General features: G+C 53.4%; 1 protein-coding gene across 1 annotated transcript in view; it reads left to right on the top strand.

The window, feature by feature from the left end:
- Positions 1 to 13,544, top strand: part of LOC306769670 (uncharacterized protein) — a gene marked incomplete at both ends in the record, with an annotated part of 55,421 nt that overhangs the window by 25,144 nt on the left and 16,733 nt on the right. The window contains 13 exons of the mRNA XM_079258359.1: positions 1,942 to 2,010; positions 2,119 to 2,327; positions 2,430 to 2,480; positions 2,568 to 2,654; positions 8,252 to 8,316; positions 8,452 to 8,574; positions 8,728 to 8,869; positions 9,006 to 9,165; positions 9,239 to 9,336; positions 10,023 to 10,106; positions 10,192 to 10,310; positions 12,452 to 12,598; positions 12,703 to 12,901. Coding sequence (XP_079114485.1) covers positions 1,942 to 2,010; positions 2,119 to 2,327; positions 2,430 to 2,480; positions 2,568 to 2,654; positions 8,252 to 8,316; positions 8,452 to 8,574; positions 8,728 to 8,869; positions 9,006 to 9,165; positions 9,239 to 9,336; positions 10,023 to 10,106; positions 10,192 to 10,310; positions 12,452 to 12,598; positions 12,703 to 12,901 — 1,553 coding nt within the window. The remainder of the gene's footprint in view (positions 1 to 1,941; positions 2,011 to 2,118; positions 2,328 to 2,429; positions 2,481 to 2,567; positions 2,655 to 8,251; positions 8,317 to 8,451; positions 8,575 to 8,727; positions 8,870 to 9,005; positions 9,166 to 9,238; positions 9,337 to 10,022; positions 10,107 to 10,191; positions 10,311 to 12,451; positions 12,599 to 12,702; positions 12,902 to 13,544) is intronic.

The following is a 13,544-nucleotide window of genomic DNA, read 5'->3' as shown; positions in this document are numbered from 1 at the left end:
TGAGAGCTTCCATCCAGGCTGCCGCCCTCTCCTCCTTCATCCCTAAAGGTGCAACTGATGCCCCCCCCCATCATTCCAGAGCGAAGCTGTCAGTTCCCACCGCCCATTAGTGAGACCCACTTTCTGTACAATCTTAAAGATTTCTCAGCAGACTTGTAGACTAAATGGCAGCAGACATTTATTTTTTTAGAGGAGACTATAAGATCCACTTTGCTAGATTTGTTTTAATGAAAAAACTATTTATCCCTTAAAATGATGCATTTTACACTGATGCAGACCATGCATACACACAGAATGCTAAATGGTACCCTAGCCTACACACAAAAAGCTAAATGGTACGCTAGCTCACACACAAAAAGCTAAATGGTACGCTATCTCACACACAGAAAAGCTAAATGGTACGCTAGCTCACACACAGAAAAGCTAAATGGTACGCTAGCTCACACACAGAAAAGCTAAATGGTACGCTAGCTCACACACAGAAAAGCTAAATGGTACGCCAGCCTACACACAGAAAAGGTAAATGGTACCCTAGCCTACACACAGAAAAGCTAAATGGTACGCTAGCTCACACACAGAAAAGCTAAATGGTATGCTAGCTCACACACAGAAAAGCTAAATGGTACGCCAGCCTACACACAGAAAAGGTAAATGGTACCCTAGCCTACACACAGAAAAGCTAAATGGTACGCCAGCCTACACACAGAAAAGCTAAATGGTACCCTAGCCTACACACAGAAAAGCTAAATGGTACGCTAGCTCACACACAGAAAAGCTAAATGGTACGCTAGCTCACACACAGAAAAGCTAAATGGTACGCCAGCCTACACAGAGAAAAGGTAAATGGTACCCTAGCCTACACACAGAAAAGCTAAATGGTACCCTAGCCTACACACAGAAAAGCTAAATGGTACCCTAGCCTACACACAGAAAAGCTAAATGGTACGCTAGCCTACACACAGAAAAGGTAAATGGTACCCTAGCCTACACACAGAAAAGCTAAATGGTACGCTAGCCTACACACAGAAAAGCTAAATGGTACGCCAGCCTACACACAGAAAAGCTAAATGGTACGCTAGCTCACACACAGAAAAGGTAAATGGTACCCTAGCCTACACACAGAAAAGCTAAATGGTATGCTAGCCTACGCACAGAAAAGCTAAATGGTACGCTAGCCTACACACAGAAAAGCTAAATGGTACGCTAGCTCACACACAGAAAAGGTAAATGGTACCCTAGCCTACACACAGAAAAGCTAAATGGTATGCTAGCCTACGCACAGAAAAGCTAAATGGTACGCTAGCCTACACACAGAAAAGCTAAATGGTACGCTAGCTCACACACAGAAAAGGTAAATGGTACGCCAGCCTACACACAGAAAAGGTAAATGGTACCCTAGCCTACACACAGAAAAGCTAAATGGTACGCCAGCCTACACACAGAAAAGCTAAATGGTACGCTGGCCTACACACAGAAAAGCTAAATGGTACGCTAGCCTACACACAGAAAAGCTAAATGGTACGCTGTAATTGGAAGGTAAATGTCTATGTGTGTAAAGAAAAGACAATTCAGGCTCCAGGTGATATCTGCAGCACAGTCCAGCTCTGAGGTAGTATCTCCTGCTTTTAAATCCTTATTTTCCTGTAGATATGATCCTGCAGAGGAAACACATACATGCGGCACAAGCATCTGACTTCTACCTTTTTAAGAATTGTGAAGAAAAGCGCTGACCGGACCTTTTGTACCTATGTTTCTCAGCGCCTCCTCAGCCTTGTGCTCCTCCACCTCCTTCTGGAGCTGCTGTGTTGCAAGAGGGTCCATCGGGAGAAGGAGAAGGAGAAAGAAGAGAAGCAGAAGGAGTAGGAGGAGGAGTAGGAGGAGGAGGAGGAGGAGGAGGAACAGAGAATAGGACAGAAGAGGACTTGTCTGGTTGTTGCAAAGTGAAAACTCCTCGGTGGATACGAGCCTGTTTGCGCTTCCGCTTCCCTGCCAGGATCGACCCTTTCACCAGTAAGAACTTTCACCACCAGTGACCTACAAACCATCACTCTTCTGTAAAGCCCTAATTCCTCCATTTCTGTCTCATCCTCATCCTTCCTTCCGGCTTGCTCCCATCAGACCTGATGTATGTGCTGTGGATGTTTGTTGTGTCTCTGGCCTGGAACTGGAACGTTTGGTTCATCCCGGTGCGCTGGGCCTTTCCTTACCAAACCCCTGACAATATTTACTACTGGCTGCTAATGGACTACATTTGTGACCTGATTTACATCCTGGACATCACAGTTTTTCAGCCACGCCTGCAGTTTGTGCGAGGAGGGGACATCGTGGTGAGTTGTGAGACGTTTCCTTGAAAGCAACAGGCAAAAATCCAGCTGTATACATGAAGACATGAATGTTGCTGTTCATATCTGTGATTCTTCTAATTCCAGAGCGACAAAACAGAGATGAGAAAGAATTATGTGAAAACGATGCGCTTCAAGGTAAATAATGACGGACGAATGAAAGTCCACCTTTAACATTCTGCCTTTCCTGCAAACTCCGAGGTGAAGTCAGATCTTGTTTTTCAGTTAGACGTCGCCAGTCTTGTTCCCCTGGAGCTCTTCTACTTCAAAACTGGCATCAACCCGCTGCTTCGTTTACCCAGACTGCTGAAGGTGAAACACTCTTACACATAAAAACCCATTAGCATCTTCTAGGGAGGGATAAGCGATACCATCCTCCTGATACGATACGATGAGTCTGACATCAATGCATCTTGCCTCCTAAAGGCGGGTTGGAGATCCTGGAAAATGGTTCCAGTAAGTTGTATGATGGAAATCAACAATTCAAAAGTCAAAACCCCTTTTCTTCACATTTCCCTCAAGGAAAGAAAGGGGGGGCTGAAGGGGAGGGACAAACGAGAGCTGAGATTGATTGACGTATCACCATCCAATCGGTCTGAACCGGACGGTTTTCAATCCTGTCTGCTCCACAGATGACTTAATATTCCTGCTTTTGCGTTCGAGCATGTAATTATTGGCTGTAATGGAGAAAAACGTCTCCTACTCTTCGTTTAACGGAAATCATCACTGTGCATTCAGTTTTTTTGTGAGAATTATGGAACATAAATAGAACTCAAGAACAATCAATACCTAAGAAAATGTTTTTAGAAAAATAATAACTTCTCCAGATGAATAAAGATAAACCTCTTCATGATGACATCTGATAGGCTGCCGCAGTCATGTGACACAGAAAGAGTTCACACATTTTTATTGCCTAAAACGCTCAGAAGATAAAAACAAATCCCATGTTTTGTATTAGCATCTTGAAACTCAATCTGACATTTTGACTGGCTGATATTAATGTATTGATTTCTGAGAATAAATCCCAGCGAGTAGGGCAGCTCTCCCTGAGCCGGGGGTCCGGACTCATTTCAGAAATAAGCTTGGTAAATAAATGTGGATTTTCATCAGAACTGATCCTCATGCCTTCCTAAAAATGTGAATTTGGTTGAAATGCAGCGAGAGAAGCATGCTGCTCGTACCGTCGCTGCTCGTACCGTCGCTGCCCGTACCGTGGCTGCTCGTACCGTGGCTGCTCGTACCGTGGCTGCTCGTACCGTCGCTGCCCGTACCGTCGCTGCCCGTACCGTGGCTGCCCGTACCGTGGCTGCTCGTACCGTGGCTGCTCGTACCGTGGCTGCCCGTACCGTGGCTGCTCGTACCGTGGCTGCTCGTACCGTCGCTGCTCGTACCGTCGCTGCTCGTACCGTGGCTGCTCGTACCGTGGCTGCTCGTACCGTCGCTGCTCGTACCGTGGCTGCTCGTACCGTGGCTGCTCGTACCGTGGCTGCTCGTACCGTGGCTGCTCGTACCGTCGCTGCTCGTACCGTCGCTGCTCGTACCGTGGCTGCTCGTACCGTCGCTGCCCGTACCGTGGCTGCCCGTACCGTGGCTGCTCGTACCGTGGCTGCTCGTACCGTGGCTGCTCGTACCGTCGCTGCTCGTACCGTCGCTGCTCGTACCGTGGCTGCTCGTACCGTGGCTGCTCGTACCGTCGCTGCTCGTACCGTGGCTGCTCGTACCGTCGCTGCCCGTACCGTCGCTGCCCGTACCGTGGCTGCCCGTACCGTGGCTGCTCGTACCGTGGCTGCTCGTACCGTGGCTGCTCGTACCGTCGCTGCCCGTACCGTGGCTGCCCGTACCGTGGCTGCTCGTACCGTGGCTGCTCGTACCGTGGCTGCTCGTACCGTCGCTGCTCGTACCGTGGCTGCTCGTACCGTGGCTGCTCGTACCGTGGCTGCTCGTACCGTCGCTGCTCGTACCGTGGCTGCTCGTACCGTCGCTGCTCGTACCGTCGCTGCTCGTACCGTGGCTGCTCGTACCGTGGCTGCTCGTACCGTGGCTGCTCGTACCGTCGCTGCTCGTACCGTGGCTGCTCGTACCGTCGCTGCCCGTACCGTGGCTGCCCGTACCGTGGCTGCCCGTACCGTGGCTGCTCGTACCGTGGCTGCTCGTACCGTCGCTGCCCGTACCGTGGCTGCCCGTACCGTGGCTGCCCGTACCGTCGCTGCTCGTACCGTGGCTGCTCGTACCGTCGCTGCCCGTACCGTGGCTGCCCGTACCGTGGCTGCCCGTACCGTGGCTGCTCGTACCGTGGCTGCTCGTACCGTGGCTGCTCGTACCGTGGCTGCCCGTACCGTGGCTGCCCGTACCGTGGCTGCCCGTACCGTGGCTGCTCGTACCGTGGCTGCCCGTACCGTGGCTGCCCGTACCGTGGCTGCTCGTACCGTGGCTGCTCGTACCGTGGCTGCCCGTACCGTGGCTGCTCGTACCGTGGCTGCCCGTACCGTGGCTGCTCGTACCGTCGCTGCTCGTACCGTCGCTGCTCGTACCGTGGCTGCCCGTACCGTCGCTGCACGTACCGTGGCTGCTCGTACCGTGGCTGCTCGTACCGTGGCTGCTCGTACCGTGGCTGCCCGTACCGTGGCTGCTCGTACCGTGGCTGCTCGTACCGTCGCTGCTCGTACCGTGGCTGCTCGTACCGTGGCTGCTCGTACCGTCGCTGCTCGTACCGTCGCTGCTCGTACCGTGGCTGCTCGTACCGTGGCTGCTCGTACCGTCGCTGCTCGTACCGTCGCTGCTCGTACCGTGGCTGCTCGTACCGTGGCTGCTCGTACCGTCGCTGCTCGTACCGTGGCTGCTCGTACCGTGGCTGCTCGTACCGTGGCTGCTCGTACCGTCGCTGCTCGTACCGTCGCTGCTCGTACCGTGGCTGCTCGTACCGTGGCTGCTCGTACCGTGGCTGCCCGTACCGTGGCTGCTCGTACCGTGGCTGCTCGTACCGTCGCTGCCCGTACCGTGGCTGCTCGTACCGTCGCTGCCCGTACCGTCGCTGCCCGTACCGTCGCTGCCCGTACCGTGGCTGCCCGTACCGTGGCTGCTCGTACCGTCGCTGCTCGTACCGTCGCTGCCCGTACCGTCGCTGCCCGTACCGTCGCTGCTCGTACCGTGGCTGCCCGTACCGTGGCTGCCCGTACCGTGGCTGCTCGTACCGTCGCTGCCCGTACCGTCGCTGCCCGTACCGTCGCTGCCCGTACCGTGGCTGCTCGTACCGTCGCTGCCCGTACCGTCGCTGCCCGTACCGTGGCTGCTCGTACCGTGGCTGCTCGTACCGTGGCTGCCCGTACCGTCGCTGCTCGTACCGTCGCTGCCCGTACCGTGGCTGCTCGTACCGTGGCTGCCCGTACCGTCGCTGCCCGTACCGTCGCTGCCCGTACCGTCGCTGCCCGTACCGTGGCTGCTCGTACCGTCGCTGCCCGTACCGTCGCTGCCCGTACCGTGGCTGCTCGTACCGTGGCTGCTCGTACCGTGGCTGCCCGTACCGTCGCTGCTCGTACCGTCGCTGCCCGTACCGTGGCTGCTCGTACCGTGGCTGCCCGTACCGTCGCTGCCCGTACCGTGGCTGCCCGTACCGTGGCTGCCCGTACCGTGGCTGCCCGTACCGTGGCTGCCCGTACCGTGGCTGCCCGTACCGTCGCTGCCCGTACCGTGGCTGCCCGTACCGTCGCTGCCCGTACCGTCGCTGCCCGTACCGTCGCTGCTCGTACCGTGGCTGCCCGTACCGTGGCTGCCCGTACCGTCGCTGCCCGTACCGTGGCTGCCCGTACCGTGGCTGCTCGTACCGTGGCTGCTCGTACCGTGGCTGCCCGTACCGTGGCTGCCCGTACCGTGGCTGCCCGTACCGTGGCTGCCCGTACCGTCGCTGCTCGTACCGTCGCTGCCCGTACCGTCGCTGCCCGTACCGTGGCTGCCCGTACCGTCGCTGCCCGTACCGTCGCTGCTCGTACCGTCGCTGCTCGTACCGTGGCTGCCCGTACCGTGGCTGCCCGTACCGTGGCTGCTCGTACCGTGGCTGCTCGTACCGTGGCTGCCCGTACCGTCGCTGCTCGTACCGTCGCTGCCCGTACCGTCGCTGCCCGTACCGTGGCTGCTCGTACCGTGGCTGCCCGTACCGTGGCTGCTCGTACCGTGGCTGCTCGTACCGTGGCTGCTCGTACCGTGGCTGCCCGTACCGTGGCTGCCCGTACCGTCGCTGCCCGTACCGTGGCTGCCCGTACCGTCGCTGCTCGTACCGTGGCTGCCCGTACCGTGGCTGCCCGTACCGTGGCTGCCCGTACCGTGGCTGCTCGTACCGTGGCTGCCCGTACCGTGGCTGCCCGTACCGTCGCTGCCCGTACCGTGGCTGCCCGTACCGTCGCTGCCCGTACCGTGGCTGCCCGTACCGTGGCTGCTCGTACCGTCGCTGCCCGTACCGTCGCTGCCCGTACCGTCGCTGCCCGTACCGTGGCTGCCCGTACCGTGGCTGCCCGTACCGTGGCTGCCCGTACCGTGGCTGCTCGTACCGTGGCTGCCCGTACCGTGGCTGCCCGTACCGTGGCTGCCCGTACCGTGGCTGCTCGTACCGTGGCTGCCCGTACCGTGGCTGCCCGTACCGTGGCTGCCCGTACCGTGGCTGCTCGTACCGTGGCTGCTCGTACCGTCGCTGCCCGTACCGTGGCTGCTCGTACCGTCGCTGCCCGTACCGTGGCTGCCCGTACCGTGGCTGCCCGTACCGTGGCTGCCCGTACCGTGGCTGCTCGTACCGTGGCTGCTCGTACCGTCGCTGCCCGTACCGTGGCTGCTCGTACCGTCGCTGCCCGTACCGTGGCTGCTCGTACCGTGGCTGCTCGTACCGTGGCTGCCCGTACCGTGGCTGCTCGTACCGTGGCTGCCCGTACCGTGGCTGCCCGTACCGTGGCTGCCCGTACCGTGGCTGCTCGTACCGTGGCTGCCCGTACCGTGGCTGCTCGTACCGTGGCTGCTCGTACCGTGGCTGCTCGTACCGTGGCTGCCCGTACCGTGGCTGCCCGTACCGTGGCTGCCCGTACCGTGGCTGCCCGTACCGTGGCTGCTCGTACCGTGGCTGCTCGTACCGTCGCTGCCCGTACCGTGGCTGCTCGTACCGTCGCTGCCCGTACCGTGGCTGCCCGTACCGTCGCTGCCCGTACCGTGGCTGCTCGTACCGTGGCTGCTCGTACCGTGGCTGCCCGTACCGTGGCTGCCCGTACCGTCGCTGCCCGTACCGTGGCTGCCCGTACCGTGGCTGCTCGTACCGTGGCTGCTCGTACCGTGGCTGCCCGTACCGTGGCTGCTCGTACCGTGGCTGCACGTACCGTCGCTGCTCGTACCGTGGCTGCTCGTACCGTGGCTGCTCGTACCGTGGCTGCACGTACCGTCGCTGCTCGTACCGTGGCTGCTCGTACCGTGGCTGCCCGTACCGTGGCTGCCCGTACCGTGGCTGCTCGTACCGTGGCTGCTCGTACCGTCGCTGCTCGTACCGTGGCTGCCCGTACCGTGGCTGCCCGTACCGTGGCTGCTCGTACCGTCGCTGCTCGTACCGTGGCTGCCCGTACCGTGGCTGCCCGTACCGTGGCTGCCCGTACCGTGGCTGCTCGTACCGTGGCTGCTCGTACCGTGGCTGCTCGTACCGTGGCTGCCCGTACCGTGGCTGCCCGTACCGTCGCAGCCCGTACCGTGGCTGCTCGTACCGTCGCTGCTCGTACCGTGGCTGCTCGTACCGTCGCAGCTAACATAACATTCTCCAGGTCACATTCAGAGCACGATGCAGAATTACATGTTATTCAGCTGCATTTTACTGACTACACCAGCAACAAGGAAGCTTTTCAGGCTGGTTTTGACTTTCTGCTGTTTTTCCATCCACACCTCCACAGATCAACTCCTTTTTTGAGTTTAACGAGCATCTGGAAGCCATCTTGACCAAGGCCTACGTTTACAGGTGACAAGATGCAATGAGAACAACATGCACCTTCTCCTCCAGCAGCAGACACAGATCCCAGGCAGCGCTGCAGCTGGAAGATTAACCAGTTTAATGAATTCAGTTTGTTCAGAAGACTGATCTTGTGTCTCTCAGGGTGATCCGAACCACCGCCTATCTTCTCTACTGCCTCCACTGCAACGCCTGCCTCTACCACTGGGTGTCGGCACTCTGCGGTCTGGGATCCACGCAGTGGGTGTACAACGGCGTCGGGAACAGGTTGGTGGACATCAGATCAGCTGATTGTATTAAACAGTAGAGATGAACATGAGAAAGACAACCAGGTGGGTAAAACAGATCTTCCAGTTTGAAATGACTCAGTTGTTCTTATCTTTGTTGCTTTCTTTTCCTTTTCTGCTGTTTTCTGCTCAGTTACATTCGCTGCTACTACTTTGCGGTGAAAACGCTGCTCACCATTGGAGGTCTTCCAGCTCCCACCTCCCTGTTTGAGATGGTCTTCCAGCTCATCAACTATTTTGTTGGAGTTTTTGTTTTCTCCATTATGATTGGACAGGTATGTTTCCCCCGGCGGAGGTTCCTCCTCCAGTCTGTTGCATGTAGAGGTCCAGTGTGTAAGAACTGCTGACGTCTGGTGGTAAAAATTGTATATCTTGTGTTGAATAAATTACGCTGTTTTGCTCCTTTTCCAGATGCGTGATGTGGTCGGTGCAGCCACAGCAGCTCAGACCTACTACCGCACCTGTATGGACAACACCATCAAATACATGTCGTCCTACCGCATCCCCAAAGATGTCCAGAACCGTGTCAAGACCTGGTACAACTACACCTGGCAGTCGCAAGGCATGCTGGGTACGAAGCGGTTCACATGTTGTCTCCAACACGTCTGAGTTTTGGCTTGTCGCTGACCTCTTTCTGTTTGCAGACGAGCAGGAGCTGCTGACTCAGCTGCCAGATAAAATGCGTCTCGACATAGCCGTTGATGTCAACTATTCCATTGTGAGCAAAGTCCCTCTTTTCCAGGTAGGAATGAAGCCGAAATCCAGGCTGAGTCATTAATCCTTGAGTCACCGTAAGAAATTTACACTTCTATCCTCAGGAGCAAAAACTAAACAGGTTATAAAAGTGTAATAAAAATGTAATATATCATTTATTTCACACCAAATCATTTAAACAACTTCTGATCAAACTGTACATATAAAAATATAACTTAACAAAACTTTCAGGTTTTCAATATATGAGGATTGTAGTGAATTAAAATATGTGTCATAATGGATCAATGGGACCAAACTGGTCTCGAGGTGACGAATGTTGGAGTTACGCTCTTCTTCCATGTCAAAGTCAATAAAGTGGATCATGAAGTTTTAACCATCATCATAAATGTAAAATTCTGGTGAAGTTTCACACAATTAGCCTTTAAATCAGTAACTCCAGAGACATCTCCTGCAGGTGTTCGATGGTTTCCTGCTGCAACACACCTGACCTAACCTGCCAGATTGTTAAGAGGCTTGTGGAGAACCTGACTACAAGCTGATGAAGAGCTATTTCACTGAACCAGGTGTGTTGCAGCAGTAGAACACTGAAAACCTTCCTGGATCCTTCCTGTAAACTGAAGGAGAAAATAAGCAGAAAATCGTTGAAGCGTCATTGAGGAACATAATGCTGCCTGGAAAAATGAGTTGCGTTCTAGTCGGTCTTTCTTCTTCCAGGGTTGTGACAGACAGATGATCTTTGACATGCTGAAGAGTCTGCGGTCTGTTGTCTACCTTCCTGGAGATTACGTCTGCAAAAAGGTAGGTTTTCCCATTTTTGTTTTATTTTGACCACTTTTATACCTAAGTTTGTTTTCATCCCCGCCTCTGGTTTTTTTGGGCTCAGGGCGAGGTGGGTCGGGAGATGTACATCATAAAAGCAGGAGAGGTGCAGGTGGTTGGAGGACCTGATGGAAAAACCGTGTTTGCCACTCTCAGAGCAGGTTCAGTCTTTGGTGAGATAAGGTAACGGGATAGAAAAATTCTCTCTAAACTCCATCAGACTTGATGCAACATGCATGCTTTTACCTGCTCTGCCTTGTGGGACATGTGGGCCGCATAAAGGTCCGATGGAAGGAGTGATATAAAACCTATGGAAGACACTGATGGTCTTGGAGGGGGCATGGGAGTTTGCCCAACCAGTTTACATGTGCTTTCTGGACCTGCAGAAGGTGTTTGACCATGTACCTTTTTAAAAAGGGTGGTCCCAAGAAGGTTGGTGCCCCTTCTTAAAAAGGGGGACCACCACCTATGGTCATGAGCTGTGGGTCGTGGCCGGGCTCTCCCTTAGAGATAGGGTGAGGAGCTCGGTCACCCGGGAAGAGATCAGAGTAGAGCCGCTGCTCCTCCGCATCGAGAGGAACCAGTTGAGGTGGCTCGGGCATCTGGTCAGGATGCCTCCTGGACCTCCCTGGTGAGGTGTTCCAAGCACGTCCCTCTGGGAGGAGACCCCGGGGAAGACCCAGGACACGCTGGAGGGATTATATCTCTCGGCTGGCCTGGGAACGCCTCGGGATCCCCCCCGCAGAGTTGGCAAATGTGACTGGGGAGAGGGAAGTCTGGGCTTCCCTGCTTAGGCTGCTGCCCCCGCGACCCGACCCCGGATAAGCAGCATGAAGATGGATGGATGGATGGAAGACACTGAATGTGGATCTGATATGGGATCTTTACTTGGGATAACTACCTCTGGAGTCTGCCTGTCACATTTTAATAGCATCTATTTACCTTAAAATCTTTAGTAAAAGACTTTCCATGACTTACCGGAGTCTCTTGAGCTGCCCCGATGTGTGTCTGAGTTAAAAGAAATTAAAAAAATGAACCATGGAAGAGTTGCACAACCATGTCCCATACTATGATTGTATTTAAATTGTTTTCCAGTTCAATCCAGTATTTAATCACTGGAGACAACAGCACGACGGCGGCCTACATGTAGCACCAGTTTCTTTGGACATTTCCACACCGGTGACTGACTCCAGCCAAACTTTCATAGTGCACTGGCTTGAACCAGCAACCTTCCAGTTACTGATAACCTGCTGTACCTCCGAGCCTCTGCGGCTCTAGATTGCTCTACGATTGGCACCTTTGTTGCGTCTGCAGGTCTAAAAATATTATTTTAATGACATAATTAAATGTTACATCTAATACGCAGCCAAACATTGGTCTGAAGACCCATTTCTGCTGGACGCAGCAGATGGAGATGCAGACTGACAGTTTCATTTGTCTCCTCCGTCAGTTAGGTTGTAATCTGGTCATTTTTCAAGCAGCTTAGCTTTCCGTCCCTTCATGCAGAAAAAGCGGAGCAGTACCACCGGAAACTGCCGGGGGCAGCGTTGAGTTGTTTAACTGACGCACAATCATAGAAAGGACCAAACCAGAGAAAAAGAAGAACAGGAAAGGAAGGAACAGGAAGAAGACGATGCGGAAACCGTAAAATAAGAAGCATCAGACGAAGAACAGGAAAAACTTTGCATTTTCTTTTTCTGGTGTTTTTGGATGTTTGTAAACAACTTTATGGCGGAACGTTACCGCTACCAACCACTGTCAGATCGTGGACGTGAACTCTGAACTCAGCACTGCCCACCAGTGGATGAACTGACTTAGTAACCATGGCAACGTACAAGCTGCATGGAAGTATCAGGACGATGATGTAGGACAACATATGAAAAAAAAGGCCACATTTATTAAAAATTTTTTATTTAACCTTTATTTCACCAGAAACCAGAACTCAAGGGAGTCCTGGCCAAGAGGCAGCAAGAGTTACAGGCAATTTACATGTTACCACTTAAACAGAACAAATAATTGAAAGCTTTTTAAACACTAATTAAAAGTTTATGAACGTAAGCGAGCAAAAATGGACATTACGCATAAAAAAACAAACAACATCAAAAGAACAAACCTGAGGTAAAGTCAGGTAAAACAAACAGTTTTGGGCTCAATCCGGGCCACTTCTGGCACTTATTGCTCTGTTACGGCACTGGCAAGTGTTGTGAGGGTCAGATGTGGTCCAGATGCAGGAGCGCTTGTCTCCATGGAGACAAGAAACACAAACAAAACACCATGGCAACTGATGGAAATGTGTTGTTTTTATCGCCATGTCTGATTGGCAGTTTGCTTGCAGTGGGTGGGGTTAACAGGCGCACAGCCAATGTGATCGCTCATGGCTTCACCAACCTGTTCATCCTGGACAAAAAAGACCTGAATGAGATCCTGGTCCATTACCCCGAGTCCAAGAAACTGCTCCGCAAGAAAGCCAGGTGAGACGTTTCATCCCGTATCTGTCCTGGAGTAGAAACGTGTAGCATGCAGTGGTGCTCAGCGGGAACAGCTCTTAGGTTGGTCTTTCATGTCTCCATCACAGGAAGATGCTGAATAAGGGAAAGAAACCTGAACCCAAACAGGAGACTACAGAACCTGCCCAGGTACCAGCAGCAGCCCCCAGATCAGAAACTCCCAAACTGCTCCGAGCGGCGCTGGAGATGAAAGAAAGGTCTTCTGGACTGAAAGGAGCTCTGGCTAAAGTCAGGGAGAAGTCCAACAAGTCCAGTATCTCCTTACAGGTAAACACAATAAACAAGACTCTGATTATCTGCTTATTTATATGTTTGTTTTTTATTTATGTATTTATTATTTATATATGTATTCATTTATTTAAGATTAGGGTGGGAGTTTAAAACGTACATTGATTTGCATTCTTTTCCATCTTTGCTCTGTGGAAAGGTGTGTGGAATAAAACCAATAACCCGACAACAACATGGACAACATGTAGCATTAGACACCATCAGACAACACCAGACACCATCAGACACCATCAAACACCACCAGACACCATCAGACACCACCAAACACCATCAGACACCATCAGACACCATCAAACACCATCAGACACCATCAGACACCACCAGACACCGTCAGACCCCACCAGACCCCATCAGACCCCACCAGACCCCACCAGACACCACCAGACACCATTAGAGACCATCAGAGACATCAGACACCATCAGACACCACTAGACACCATTAGAGACCATCAGAGACCATCAGAGACCACCAGACACCATCAGACACCACCAGACACCACCAGACACCACCAGACACCATTAGAGACCATCAGAGACATCAGACACCATCAGACACCACCAGACACCATTAGAGACCATCAGACACCATCAGACACCATTAGAGACCATCAGAGACCATCAG

This window comes from Telmatherina bonti, assembly GCF_933228915.1.
Source record: "Telmatherina bonti genome assembly, chromosome: 2".
NCBI classification, from domain to species: Eukaryota; Metazoa; Chordata; class Actinopteri; order Atheriniformes; family Telmatherinidae; genus Telmatherina; species Telmatherina bonti.
This window is presented reverse-complemented; position numbering and strand designations above follow the sequence as displayed.